Source organism: Pagrus pagrus (genome assembly GCF_965226575.1).
Source record: "Pagrus pagrus genome assembly, chromosome: 12".
Lineage (NCBI taxonomy): Eukaryota > Metazoa > Chordata > Actinopteri > Spariformes > Sparidae > Pagrus > Pagrus pagrus.
The window spans coordinates 15,425,441-15,438,120 of record NC_140196.1 but is presented as its reverse complement, the minus strand read 5'-3'; the positions used below and the strand labels follow the sequence as shown (position 1 = coordinate 15,438,120).

Genomic DNA, 12,680 nt, shown 5'->3' with positions numbered 1-12,680 from the left:
GACTTCCAATGGATTTTTTCTTACACCCTTCCCACATTGAGAGTCATTCTATCATGGATCTAACTTTCTTTCTTGTTTATTTACCTTTCCAGTTGCAGCTGTAGCTCTGCAGGCTTCTCCAGAAATATAACTTAAGGTAAACAAACAAGGCATAGTTCATCTTATATGGAATCAGATTGTGTTTCACTGAAAATGATCATGTCTGCGTTTATACACATGGTGGTGCAGTGCCGCCTCACAGGGAGAAGGTTAATAGCTTTACAGGAGAGTTGTGCCTTGTGCCTAGAAAAACAACTTCTCTGACAATTATAAGATATAAAAAATGGTCATGATGTTCACTGTGATGGTTTCAGATGTATTTTTACAATGAAAATTAGTGAAAAAAAAGAAAAAACAAAAACAAACAGCTCTTTGGCAAATGGTCCGCAGTAAGCTCTGGGATGAGTGATTACGAAACAGATTCAATTAAAAGAAAGTCTTTTAAGTTTTATTGACGGTCATTGTTCCCACTGAAAACAATTATGTGTGTATCCTTGAGGTCTAACACACATGGGGAATACATTTCCTACCTCATAAGTCTTTTTGAATGTTTTGAAACAAGAATTGTTTACACCAGCTTGTGCTCGCTTTCCAATCTTTTACTGGTGCACTACCTTTTATAGAGGCCACATTTGCCATGTTGTGAATCAGACATGAAAGCATGAATGGGCCACTCTGCAGCGCTGATTGGTTCCCAGAACTGTAAACACGGAAAGGCCACTTTACTCTGATCAAAGCCAGGACTGCCACATGCTCAGACATTTAGGAAGCAGGTCTGAATTCAAGCTTTGACTCCTTTCAGTCTGTAGTTTCTGGATATTATTGCTTGACATATTTATCGAACCCACCTGTTTTCATGTGGATCTTTTAACAGCTTTGTGGTGTGTATAGACTGTCTGAGCTGATTGACCTGTGGGATTTTTCCAAACCAATGCAGTTCCCTTCACCTGCCACCAGAGGGAAAAATAGTATTGAAAACTGGAGATACAATCTCTCCTTTACACATAAACATCACATACTATGTTGTGTATCAGCTTTTTCAGAAATGTTATTTAGAATATACATAACATACTAATGAATCAGTGCTTTAAATTCTTGAGGTTTGTGAATAATTTTATACACATTTTCCCCACATAACATAACATAACATACCACAACATAACACAACATAACATAACATATCAATGTTATAACTACATAAATATGCTTCATTAAAAAAGTTAAAGATTCCAGATTTTTTAGGAGAACATCATTACGTTCCTTACGTGGGAATGGGTTCATAACTGAATCAACTGTCACACACCATTTGTGAAGACAAATTCAAATGTACATACAGTGACAAAACTTAAATCTGCCTTTCTGTAACCTTTTCTTTCTGGAGGTAACTAGAAAATAGAAAATGACACTGTCATCCAGACATAATGAGATGATTATCTTATCTTGACATAATGACATTAAAACAATAATTTGACTTGTAGCTGCTCTCTGTTGAGGAATGAAACCCATTTTGTCACACTGTCTCTCATTTTCCCTTTAACATTTTCTGTGCTGTGGAATTAGGGTCAAAGCAACACCTCCAACACAAACATGTTTTAAATGTTTGAATAAGAAAGTGACCATGTGCCAGATAAAGAAACAAGAGTTGGTCAGAAAACCAAGGACAAGTACAGAACACACATAAACATAAACCAGTTGTTCAGTTCAATTATGGGTAAGGAACACAGAGTAGAACACGTTTCATAAGTTTGTATTGCACAATACTAACCAAAAGACTCGTACTTCATATTTCTCCTTCAGACACGTCTCAAACAAGCCACTGCTCGCGTTATGCTGTTTGCCAAAGAATGCCAGGAGAGCTTGGCTTGTGCTTCAACCCATAACAGTTTCACTTCTTCTTATCCTCAGTGTAACCAATGTCCAATGTCCACTGTACACCAGTGAGTCAACATTTTTATTGCTAGTAGGCCAGAGAGCCTAACTTACACCAGAATATAATAGTAGCCCAGCTGAATGTTTGTAGATGTTCTGTTGTGCCTGACAAAATGTCCCCACAGAGTGTAGCAGATTCCTAAACATGCTCTGTAACATTGTTAAAATAATACAAATGGCTATTGAATCTCAAAATCCATCATAGACTGGTACAGCTGGCTTCTTGTCCTCCTGATGTGTGTGCAACTTTGAAGACCACCTCAGACACCCTCTGTTACATAACAGGCTTCCTTTTTTAATTTGATTGTAACTAATACCTAGAGATGAAACCCACACAAATTCCACTGGAAAACAACGGGGGTTATTATGATGCAACAATTCTTCCACAAAACCACAAACTATCTTATTTGTTGACTGGTATAATATTTAATCTTATCATCTAAGCAGTCTGACCTGAAGAACACAGTGTCTGGGTATTGCTAAATACAGCTCAGGGATGAATACATTTACAATAAAATTGGAAACGCTTGCTTGAAAGCTGCGCTCACAATAGTGCAGTGGATCAGCTCCAAAATGGGTAATATAGCCACGTTTGGTATAAAAGGGCATAAATATTCATACCCATGTCATTTTTCTTTGTACACAAAACTGCAGTGGCTAGGGAATGTGCTCTGTACGTCTATCCCAATTTGCCAGTGACACTTAGACATAGTTTTTTTGTGTGTCTAGAAAGAATTCTAATATTGGAAAACCCCAACATCTATTACTTCTGTCTATAATATCTGATTATGGTTAAGGATTTAAAAAAACTAAAATTAATTGCAGATCTGTGAAGGGACATGACCTCCTGTATCAAAAGCCAGATGCAATATGCAATCATACACCAACCCAACATCTAAATCCTTACTTACCGCTTTGCTGCATAAGAGTTACACTAACGCAAGTATGCTATGTTTAGACTTCTATACCAAAGTGCTTTTTGGAAATACTTGGAAGAGGAGGATATTAGGCTATTGCACAAGATATGTATTGTGATATCTATTTGAAGTTATATTGAAGTTATGGCCCTCTCCCCATTTATTCAGATATGTGCCAGGTCTATTAGCCTGAAATTAGCGTTGCCAAGATGGCTGCTGAGTGACTTGCCTAAAAAAGGGGCTTTGAGGAAGTTTGATGATGTCTGGAAGTAGCGTCGTTGGAGTTGTCGTCTTTTCACTGTTCAATTACACCCATTGGCAGTGAAAATGGATAATCGTGCCCCGACATGAGTAAGCAACACAAACAATAAACAGTAGGGTGGCTAGCTGGCTAGTTAACCAACTATCTTCCTGACTCTCTGACGTATCATCTCATGTTTTACCCAGAGGTTGCAGCTAAAGGGGTTATGAAGCTATTGACAAGCAAACAAATTAAATAGTTACCTTGAGAAATGTTAAACAACACAACAAAATATCTAACAAAAGTCAATTGTTTTTAGGCATTATAATGTGTAAATGTTACATATTATGCCTTTAAAAACTCCATCACCAATAGCAACTGGTTCATCAGTCAGGGTCGAATGTTTCAACTTTCCACATGAGGAAAAACATCCCTTCACAGAAGTAATGATGCCATCTCCTGTGAATATACTTTTGTCTGTCATTTATTTCTATGTCATGTTGTTTATAGTGTCTGAAAAGTAATGGCTGGATTGTGATGAAGATTGCTGTCTACACTGATGCCCCCAAGAGTGAGAAACCTCACCTCATGATGTTTCCTAACCTAAAACAATCAGAGGAAACGTACACTTATCACATCAACTTGTCTCCAGACACGTTTGACATTAACATAGACTTTTTTCTTGTTCATGTTCCCAGCATAAGAAAAACTACTGAGATCACAACTCTTTAACTTTTCCATTTGTCATCACCCCAACCAGAAACCCCCGCTCTGATACTTTATAATCAGTAAAAAATGAAATATGACAACCGGAAAATTATTTTTTGATGGTTTGCTTCTATTTTTCTTCTCCCAGGGGACATGCAGTTTACAAATGGATGGTTGCAACACAAGTAAATGTTAAATAAGTGTCATCATTCAGCCTACAGCAGCTCTGAGACAGCTCTGTCTACATCTCCTCTCCAGCCCTTTTGTACTGTGTGCCAAAGTAAAGTTTCTCACACACGGACAAAATGGCTTCTTGGACATGTCTTCTTCATGTGCACGCATAGCGACAGTAACAATGATGGTATTAAACAATGCATCAAATTGTCTGAAAGGAATGCTGAAGACAACATACTGTATCATCGCACGGCCTCAGTCCAAGTACCCTTGGCAGTGGATCATTCTTCTGATAAGTATTCAATGCCATTAATCCATCAGGATATTTCAAATATGCAATCATAACCAGGAAAAGAGAAAATCACAGCCAACTCTATCGTTTTTTCATGTTGAATTTATGGGCTGTTTTGCCAACGAGCGTTCAGATCTCTTTCATGCCGTGCTGTGACGGAAGCCACACTGCTAGCAGGGAGCCAGACAAGAATCGCACAAAAAGACTGAGGCAATTTATGAATAAATCACAGCATACCAAATTTATATGAACTGCTTGGAAGCCTGGGTGGCAACTGGGAAGGAGCAATAAATTCTCAGATTCTTTCTGTACAATGCACAGCCATCCATTCTGTGAGTGGAAGTGTAGTAAACAACTGAAGTGAGCCCCAGTATCCTGCAGGCGATGGAAATGGAAAGGGCAGGCCCGTGAAACGCCTCATTGACCTTTAGCAGGGTGTTTGGATGTGAGTGTTGGTAAGAGTATAAACAGTGAACAGTGCTATCAGATGTCTACTCAGGCACTCAAGGCTCATTAATATCTGTCACAGAGCGCTCAGCTAAAATCTCTGTGAAAAGAACACTGTGGCCTGTTTTCAGGAACTAAAAGGAAAAGCTTTGGGTGGATACGCAAAATGGCAACGCTGACAAGTGTTTTTAATGCAAGGCTTCTCAAGTGTCAGGTCTCAATACGATTGGAAGGAAGGGTACTTTGCATCTGATTCTGCACAACTGATGTTTCATACACCAAAGAGTCAAGTTAAGTCAAGTCAGTTGTATTTACACAGCACAGAATCACAAATCACATTTGTCAGGAAAAACGCCTACATTTTCTAAGTGTTTCATTTTTCACACTTTACCTGAGTTGATTTAACTAACATCAGATTGATTGACACATGAAGGCTCATTAATTTTATAATGACAATAATAAAATGCATTGACCAGTGCCAGATGTTATTTCCTCTTTTCCTGGCAGCTCCAAGGGTCAAAGCAGGGCTATAATGATTATCAGAAACAGCCTTTATGGCCTGATAAAACTTGTGTGCCGTCTGTTGGGGACTTCCATACACATAAAAGTCAATGAGCAACAGCAACACGTTTGCCTTTATGCTGTACACAAACAAAATGTTCTCTAAATAAAATCTACTGTTCACGTTTCAGGCTAACCACAGACAGTGAACAAGATTTACTCTCTGAATCAGTATTAAATGTAACATCGTTGATTTATGTCAGATGAAAAAAAGAGAAGCTTAATGTGCAGCTAGTAAAATAAAACTCATAAAATAGTGACAGGGTGTAATTTCTGTATTCGTGGTGGTCATGCTTCATATTAAAACTGAAAGTGTGATTGAGTCAGGGTGCAGCCTTTAGGCAGAAAACAAGACAAACCTTGTAGGTATACAAAAACTAAAGATTTTAAATCTTAAACATACTACAATGACCCTTTAACTGGTAATGAAACAGTCCCTCTATATGACCTACATAAGCAAACAAGTCCATCAGCTAGAAGATTGGCTATTTCTGTCTAATTAACTCCACCAAGGAGGTCATGGTTTCACCAGTCACTGTTTGTTGGTTGGTTGGTTGGTTTGTCAGCAGGATTACACAAAAACTACCAAACAGATTTCCACGAAACCTGGATGGAGGATGGGTCTCGGCCCAGAATAGACCCCATTAATTTTTAGCACGGATCCAGGAATTTTTTCTCACTTTTTTTAACATTGTGAGATAGGCCATTTTTCACAAATCAGGTGTATTTATCTATGAGAGAGTACAATTTGATACAAATCCTAGATCTGGTGAGCTGGGTAAGCAGTGTGATTGATGCAGGACTGTCGAGTTTGACGTTGGATTAGGCTTGATTTCATTAATGGGGACTGTTGGACCTTGCCAGAGGTATTAGTTAATGTTGTTGCGCCATCATCATTTTCTGTCCAAAGGGGCCTCCAGAATCAACAGAATATCTGATCTGTATTTATGTTAATACAGTACTCTTAAAAATAAAGCCATGGATTTCTGCAGGATAAGCTTCAACGGTTGCATCTTATAGCACAATAATTCACTTGTTTTGGTGTGTTATTTCAACCTTTTTGGTTAAATGCTGTTCTTAATTACTTGGAATTTTGTCAGCAAAACTACGTGGATACAAACTGAGAACAGGTTATGTAACAACAATGGCAATAAAACCCTTCATTCAGCAGCTGTCATTGAAGACTTAGTATTTCTCAACATGTTAGCGTCAATGTGAGGGGCTGTTCAAACCTTTAAGTGTTTAACAGGCCAGACTCCAATTACAACATCCTAAGGCGACATGCAAGATTATTTTATGGGGCGATCTGTTTCCTATGAGAGTAGGAAAGACGCATGTCATTTGTCTACCACCTCTACATATATGCATTTACAACTTTTTGAGAATTTAAGGCAAACCAATTCAACTTCTTTTTTGTAGGGTCAGATTTGAAAAAAGTGAAGTGCCAGGAACTGGACTTTTAAGATCCCCATGTCTGACCTGTAAAGCTCGTATTTAAATGTGTTAAAACAATGCATTATTTGTTTGTTTGTTTGTTTATAAGTTTTCACAATTAAAATATAAATTATATATACAAAAGTACAGGAAAAGAAACAATGCACATTTTTAATCTTTTCTAATTTTAATCTCTTTTTAATCTGATTCTTGTAAGTTTCCTCTGCTTAGCCCAACCTGTTTTAAAACTTTTCAAAGAAATATGTATTTTTGTGACACAACTGATAAACTGGCCAATTAGCCTACTACCAAAATGATCAAAGGGCCAGAATAAGGTTGTTAAAGGGCGGTGGTGTCACACGGTTAGACTTAAATTTCAGCAACATAAAAAAATCACCACGTTTACCATGAACTCTTGGCCGCAAACCTTTCAATCTTGGGTTGAAGTAAAAGAGAAAAAAAGTACAAAGGTGAAACACGATCCGTGATCGGGTGGTTTATAAGAGTGCCTCGCCTTGCCTCACCTGCACAGACACAAGACGAGAGCTTCAAATCACATGTACATCTGAGCATTCAAGGTGAGTTACCTGTGATCCTAAAATGAGACACTGCACTCTGTTCTCAGTAAGATTTATGTGATTTGTGTCACTTTTGATAGGGTTATTATTCACTTTTCTTTATTTTACTTAAATATGTACATAAATGTGTCAGATTTATTTTTGTTTTTTGTGTTTTATAGCTTAAGTAGAAACAAAGAGCACAGAGTCAGTTAACAGATGTGATTTTTGACATTATCACATTAATGTAGTTTCTTACGAAAAGTTTAATATTATTTTTATACCAAAAGATAAAAAAAATGTTTGTTTGTTTAAGATTGATCGCTTTATTCAGCATTTGCCCAACACTCCTGTAATGTACAGAGACTAAAGAGATTTGTTTAACCTTCAAGAGTTGTAGAGTTAAAGAGGTCAAAGTTGTTAGATACTATAGAACGCACATGTGCATGTTACACCCAGAGAGCTGATAGGAAATATTTGTTCAAAGCTCAAGGTTTTGAATGTGACCAGGGAAGGTGTGGGAGTACAATAATTACAGAGCGATAAAGCTTATTGCTGGTAAACATTTAGATTCTTTGCATCCTTCTGGCTTCTTTCAGATTTGGAACTACAGACTGCACCATGGGGTTCAACACGCTGTTTTTCCTGCTGATCACATCTTGTGTTTGCCTTGCATTGTCACAAGGTAAGATACTGTAAAACAGGACTATTCAATAACGTATTAAATCGAAACACATTTTAGAACCAGGAAATGTAGATAAGCCACTCATTCTCAGCAGCCTTTTAAAACCTGTGGGTAGTATGTGTATAGCTAGTTAGTTAGTATGTGGTGACTTATATACATGATATCCATAAGCTATATGTTATATTTACATATTTTTTCATACATGAGGTTTATGTATGCTTGACCAATCTGAGGTTGCTCTTGGGCCGGATGTGGCCCATGGGACGCCACTTGAATAGGCCTCTTGTAAATGATCAGCTTGTATTTGGCAGGACTGCCACATAGACGGCACATAAAACAAATGTGAACGCACAGCAGAGATAAAATGAGGGTCAATCAGGCAGGTTTATTGCTTAAGTACCTGCGTGGGCAGATGTGGCTTCACTGTGTACCTTTGTTTAGTGCATTTAGTAACCCCTAATTGTGTCGATTACCTGTCTATTGATTTACTTGATGTAATGGACTTTGTCTGAGTTATACAAGTAATGTTGCATCAATTTCTGACTCTATTGCTGGGTTTCTGATCCTCCAGTGGCCTATGATGACTGCTGTTTGAAATATGTGACAAGAATGAGCCATGGTGCTAAGAAACATGCAGTGGACTACAGACAGCAGGTGCCAGATGGAGGCTGCAACATGCCTGCTATAATGTAAGTAGACAATAAAAACAAAAGACTTCCATAGTTTTCTATGATTGCTACTCAAAATTAACATCTGTTTGCATCAATTATTCCCTAGCTTCAAAATGAGGAGGGGGCGCAAGATATGCACAAACCCCAGAGACATTTGGGTCATAGAACTGCAGGAGAGGATTGACAACATCAAAGCCAGAAAGCAGGAAGGCAAGAGACACAGGAAGGTGGGTGATGACTGAGGTTTTTGCAAAACTTTCCATCTTATCAAGTCATGACTGTCTTTAATTGAGTCCTAACAACCTTGTTTCTTAAATTGAGTGAAAGAAGAATGTTTATATATTACAAAAGAAGTAATAAGGCATTTACTGCACCAAAATCAAGATATGAGATGATGAAATATGAAATCTGCTCTTCACAGACCGGTTCACAACGCCCGAATAGAGGCTGAAGGCAACTGCCTGCAACAATGGTGCCCACTGTTTCCTCCCTCTGCCAAATCTTATCATTAAGCAACAAGCAGTTTTGTGGTGTCTTGCTGGAGGCCAAGCGAAGAAGGCTGGCCAAGGAAATCTTGTCGCACTACTTTTACTTTCACTGTGCACTAAGACAAAGGTCAAAAGCGCGGGTGGAATCGCAGAAGCGATTGGACTGCTGATTCGATTGGCCACCACACACTGCATATACAATATATATGCCTAGCATGGCTGCATGAATGAACACATTTGTGACCGCTTTCTTGCCTTTTGAGACATCAGATATTCAATAAACTGTTAATAAATGGTGATGGATTGTAAAATGATGATATATATTTGTATTTGAGTATTTCTTGCACATGTTTCCTGATGTCGATCAAACACTTGTTTATGTGAAAACTCCAATTGTTAAATGTAAATGCCTTTTCTGAATGTGTGTCATAGAAAAGGAGAAACTGTCTTAATTGTCTTCTTAATGGTTTATATGTTGGTCCTTTCATACATTTCATGTATAGATTTTATTAAAGTATGTTTGTCATATAAGCATTATTACAATAAACTTGCTTATTACCATCCACTTCGCTTTTTTCTTTAAACCATGAGCATCATATACAAGAAAGGGAAAGTTATCAAATTGAATGAATGCAGACTTATACATAAACTTTATGTGTTTATTCAATTATTACATAAGTTAGGGTCAACATCATTATAAACATAATGTGCTTTTTAAGTATGATACACAAAAGTAATGCATTTCAAATGAGTTATTCTGTCTCCTATGATAAATAACACATCAAGTTGTTTAAAGCAAATACAAGCAATTATTTGACAACCTCGGAAAATGACTCAATTATCAACTGTCCTTCTCTACTTAAGTTTTAATTATGGACTGTGTTCACTATAGATGTAGACTCATCAGTATGGAACACTTTGCACTAAATGTGACCCCTTGCATTGAACTCATGTAATGGAATTAGATGGACAAACAACATTAAAATACTTAAACTCAATGCTTTAGGCAAATTAATTATTGAGTGTACTATCACCAGCATTGAAGTGACACTCACCATTTTACACAATGTTTCCACCGTCCTGTATGCAAATGAATTCACAAAGAAGTTAATGTGAATGTGGGCGGCTTTTCACATGTTGTGCAGATATTATAGATATAGTTTTCACAATTTCACACACTGTTTCCCTTTAAGATGCATAAAGTCATACATTTTGATGCACTGCACTGCAATTTTGCACCACACGTTTCTTCTACATGTTTCTTGTGTTTCCCTGCTTCTCAGCCAATGCACGCTGGGATAATATTCATCCCCCGCTGTGACCTCGAGCAGAGTAGAACATTTATGGCTGAACATTTCTCTTTATTTTGTTCATTCTTCTCCTCTCTTGCCATGAAAATTTCAAAGCCAGCAGGGCTTTGACTGCTTTGCATAAGATGCACAGCTAATTAGACCAAACAATAAAGAAGTTAATTCAGCAAAATCCCAAAATTTGATTGCAGCTGCAGTGCAAAATATCTGCAGAAAGCAAGCAAAGCAGGCACACAGAGAGCTTCAGAGAGGTATCTATGAATGCGTGGTGCTGATTTACAACCTGCAGAATCTGATCTGACATGATGCTGGATTTGCTCACTGATCTATGTTTTTTATGCTCTCATTTTCATGGGTATTTTACAAGAACTGCTGGGACATGCTGCTGATAAAATCTTTCATTGAGTAATGCAACGTGTTTGACTAGGCTGATATGTGGAGATTGATGACTTCCACACATCCGTGCCTTGCAGAGATTTAATCTTGCAAAATTTGGGTTACAGTGTGCCTCAATAACAACACTATCAGACAGTACAGGCCTGTGCAGTACACTGTATTAATTATTTGATGTTTGTTGATTAAAGGAAAGGTGTCAGTACATCTCCTCATCTAATGTACATGTGACTGACAGGTGTGTTAGAAAAAGTTTAAAAGTAGGGCAATCAACGTTAAAAACAGAGAATCCTCCACACACGCAGGTAAAGTATTTGTTTGAATAGGCAGCCAACTTTGCCCAAAGGCAACACTGATGGACAACTTGACAAGTACATAATAATTATTCTGACATTATTGGCACATACAATATTGATGGACAACCAAAACTGCACTGAGTATGACTAATGGATGCAAAGAATTGGGTTGCAGCTTGAAAAGGATTTTGGTGCCGATGCTTTGTTTCTTCTTGTTTATATGACAACAATGCTGACAAATTTGCTGCACTCTTTGCTCTTGCATGCTAGGGCAGAAAGAAATAGCTGTCTGGCATCGTGACCAGAAACTTTAGCCCTCTTTTATCAAAGGGAAAAACCACGAAAAGGAAAGTATGAGATGGAGAAACAATATGTGGAGGAAAAAAAATCACTTTGGAATGAAACAAACGCGATGAATTACAGGAAACAGGATGATTGAGCACCAGAAAGCAGAGAAAATGACTTGTTGCGGGAGGTTTTAAAAGACAGAAATGAAAGTGTTTAAAAGTTGCAGCACAGACTTGATGTTTCTAATTGTTGAATCTCTGCCACCTTCATGACAAAAACAACCTGTAAAATTCATGGTAATGAAGTCTGTACATGTTGACTCCTGAGAGTGAAAAGTAGAAAGGGCAACAGTTGAAGGAAGATGAAAGCAGTCGTAAAACATTGCACACCACAAAGTTATTTGGAAATGGCATTATATTTATTGCCATAATATTATGTAGTGTTTAACCTAACTCCAAAACTGTCAGAACAGTTACTTTCCTTCACCATGAGCTCTGAACTCTCTTTGTCAAATCATAAATCTCAGGACTATTTTATGCTAACAGAGATATTTTGCACCATCATGAATGTAGTGAGTAGTGTTTGTCATTTTTAAAGGTCAGTAAAGGTAAATGTGCGTTATGTAGGTTTCAGGAAATCTCTTGAGATCAAAATTGTAATATTTATAGGTACATATATATATATACATATTTTGACTTAAAAAAAATACAATTAAACATACAGTACATAGAAAATATATGGAGATACAAGAAAAAAATCCATCAAATTCCCAATTTTGAAGAAATAAAAAGGATCCAATTTAACCGCTTCCAGATATAAACTTCACATCCTGCTTTGAATAAAAGATCAGTATGGACATTTTGTGAAGTTTCGCATTAATATCTACACACATACATCTGCAATAAATAAAAGAAAAAATAAAATTCAATGGAATCCATTTAATTATTTTATAAAAACATAATAGCTAACACAAAAAATAAATAATTGTCCAGCAAAGGGATTCTTCTCTTTAAATGAAAAATCAGATCCCGATTAGTCACACTATGGCTTACCTTTCTCTGATTGACGTTTCATTAGCGTATAAAAAACACCTTCATATGGTTTTGATTTTTCCACATTCCTATTGCCTGACTAACAGAGGGATCTCAGGGTCACTGTCAGCCCCCTTGTGCAACGTCCTTCATGCTCAGTTGGTCATGCTGCTCAAACTGTAAAAACATTGGATTTAATCATAATGGACGAAAGAGTGC

At 37.3% G+C, this 12,680-nt stretch overlaps 1 protein-coding gene across 1 annotated transcript; it reads left to right on the top strand.

Moving 5' to 3' along the window:
• Window positions 1–7,281: 7,281 nt before the first annotated feature.
• On the top strand, window positions 7,282–9,706 carry ccl25a (chemokine (C-C motif) ligand 25a). Its single transcript, XM_084370018.1, has 5 exons — window positions 7,282–7,320; window positions 7,899–7,984; window positions 8,556–8,673; window positions 8,762–8,882; window positions 9,077–9,706. The coding sequence occupies exons 2-5, from the start codon at window positions 7,921–7,923 to the stop codon at window positions 9,104–9,106; spliced, it is 333 nt and encodes a 110-aa protein (XP_084226144.1). The 5' UTR covers window positions 7,282–7,320; window positions 7,899–7,920; the 3' UTR covers window positions 9,107–9,706.
• The last annotated feature ends 2,974 nt before the right edge of the window (window positions 9,707–12,680 follow it).

Bases quoted from the DNA above. Each gene is read 5' to 3' on its own strand.
- ccl25a (XM_084370018.1), top strand. From the start codon at position 7,921: ATGGGGTTCAACACGCTGTTTTTCCTGCTGATCACATCTTGTGTTTGC. The intron at 8,674-8,761 runs GTAAGTAGACAA...ATTATTCCCTAG, and splicing joins TGCAACATGCCTGCTATAAT to CTTCAAAATGAGGAGGGGGC. The intron at 8,883-9,076 runs GTGGGTGATGAC...TGCTCTTCACAG, and splicing joins AAGGCAAGAGACACAGGAAG to ACCGGTTCACAACGCCCGAA.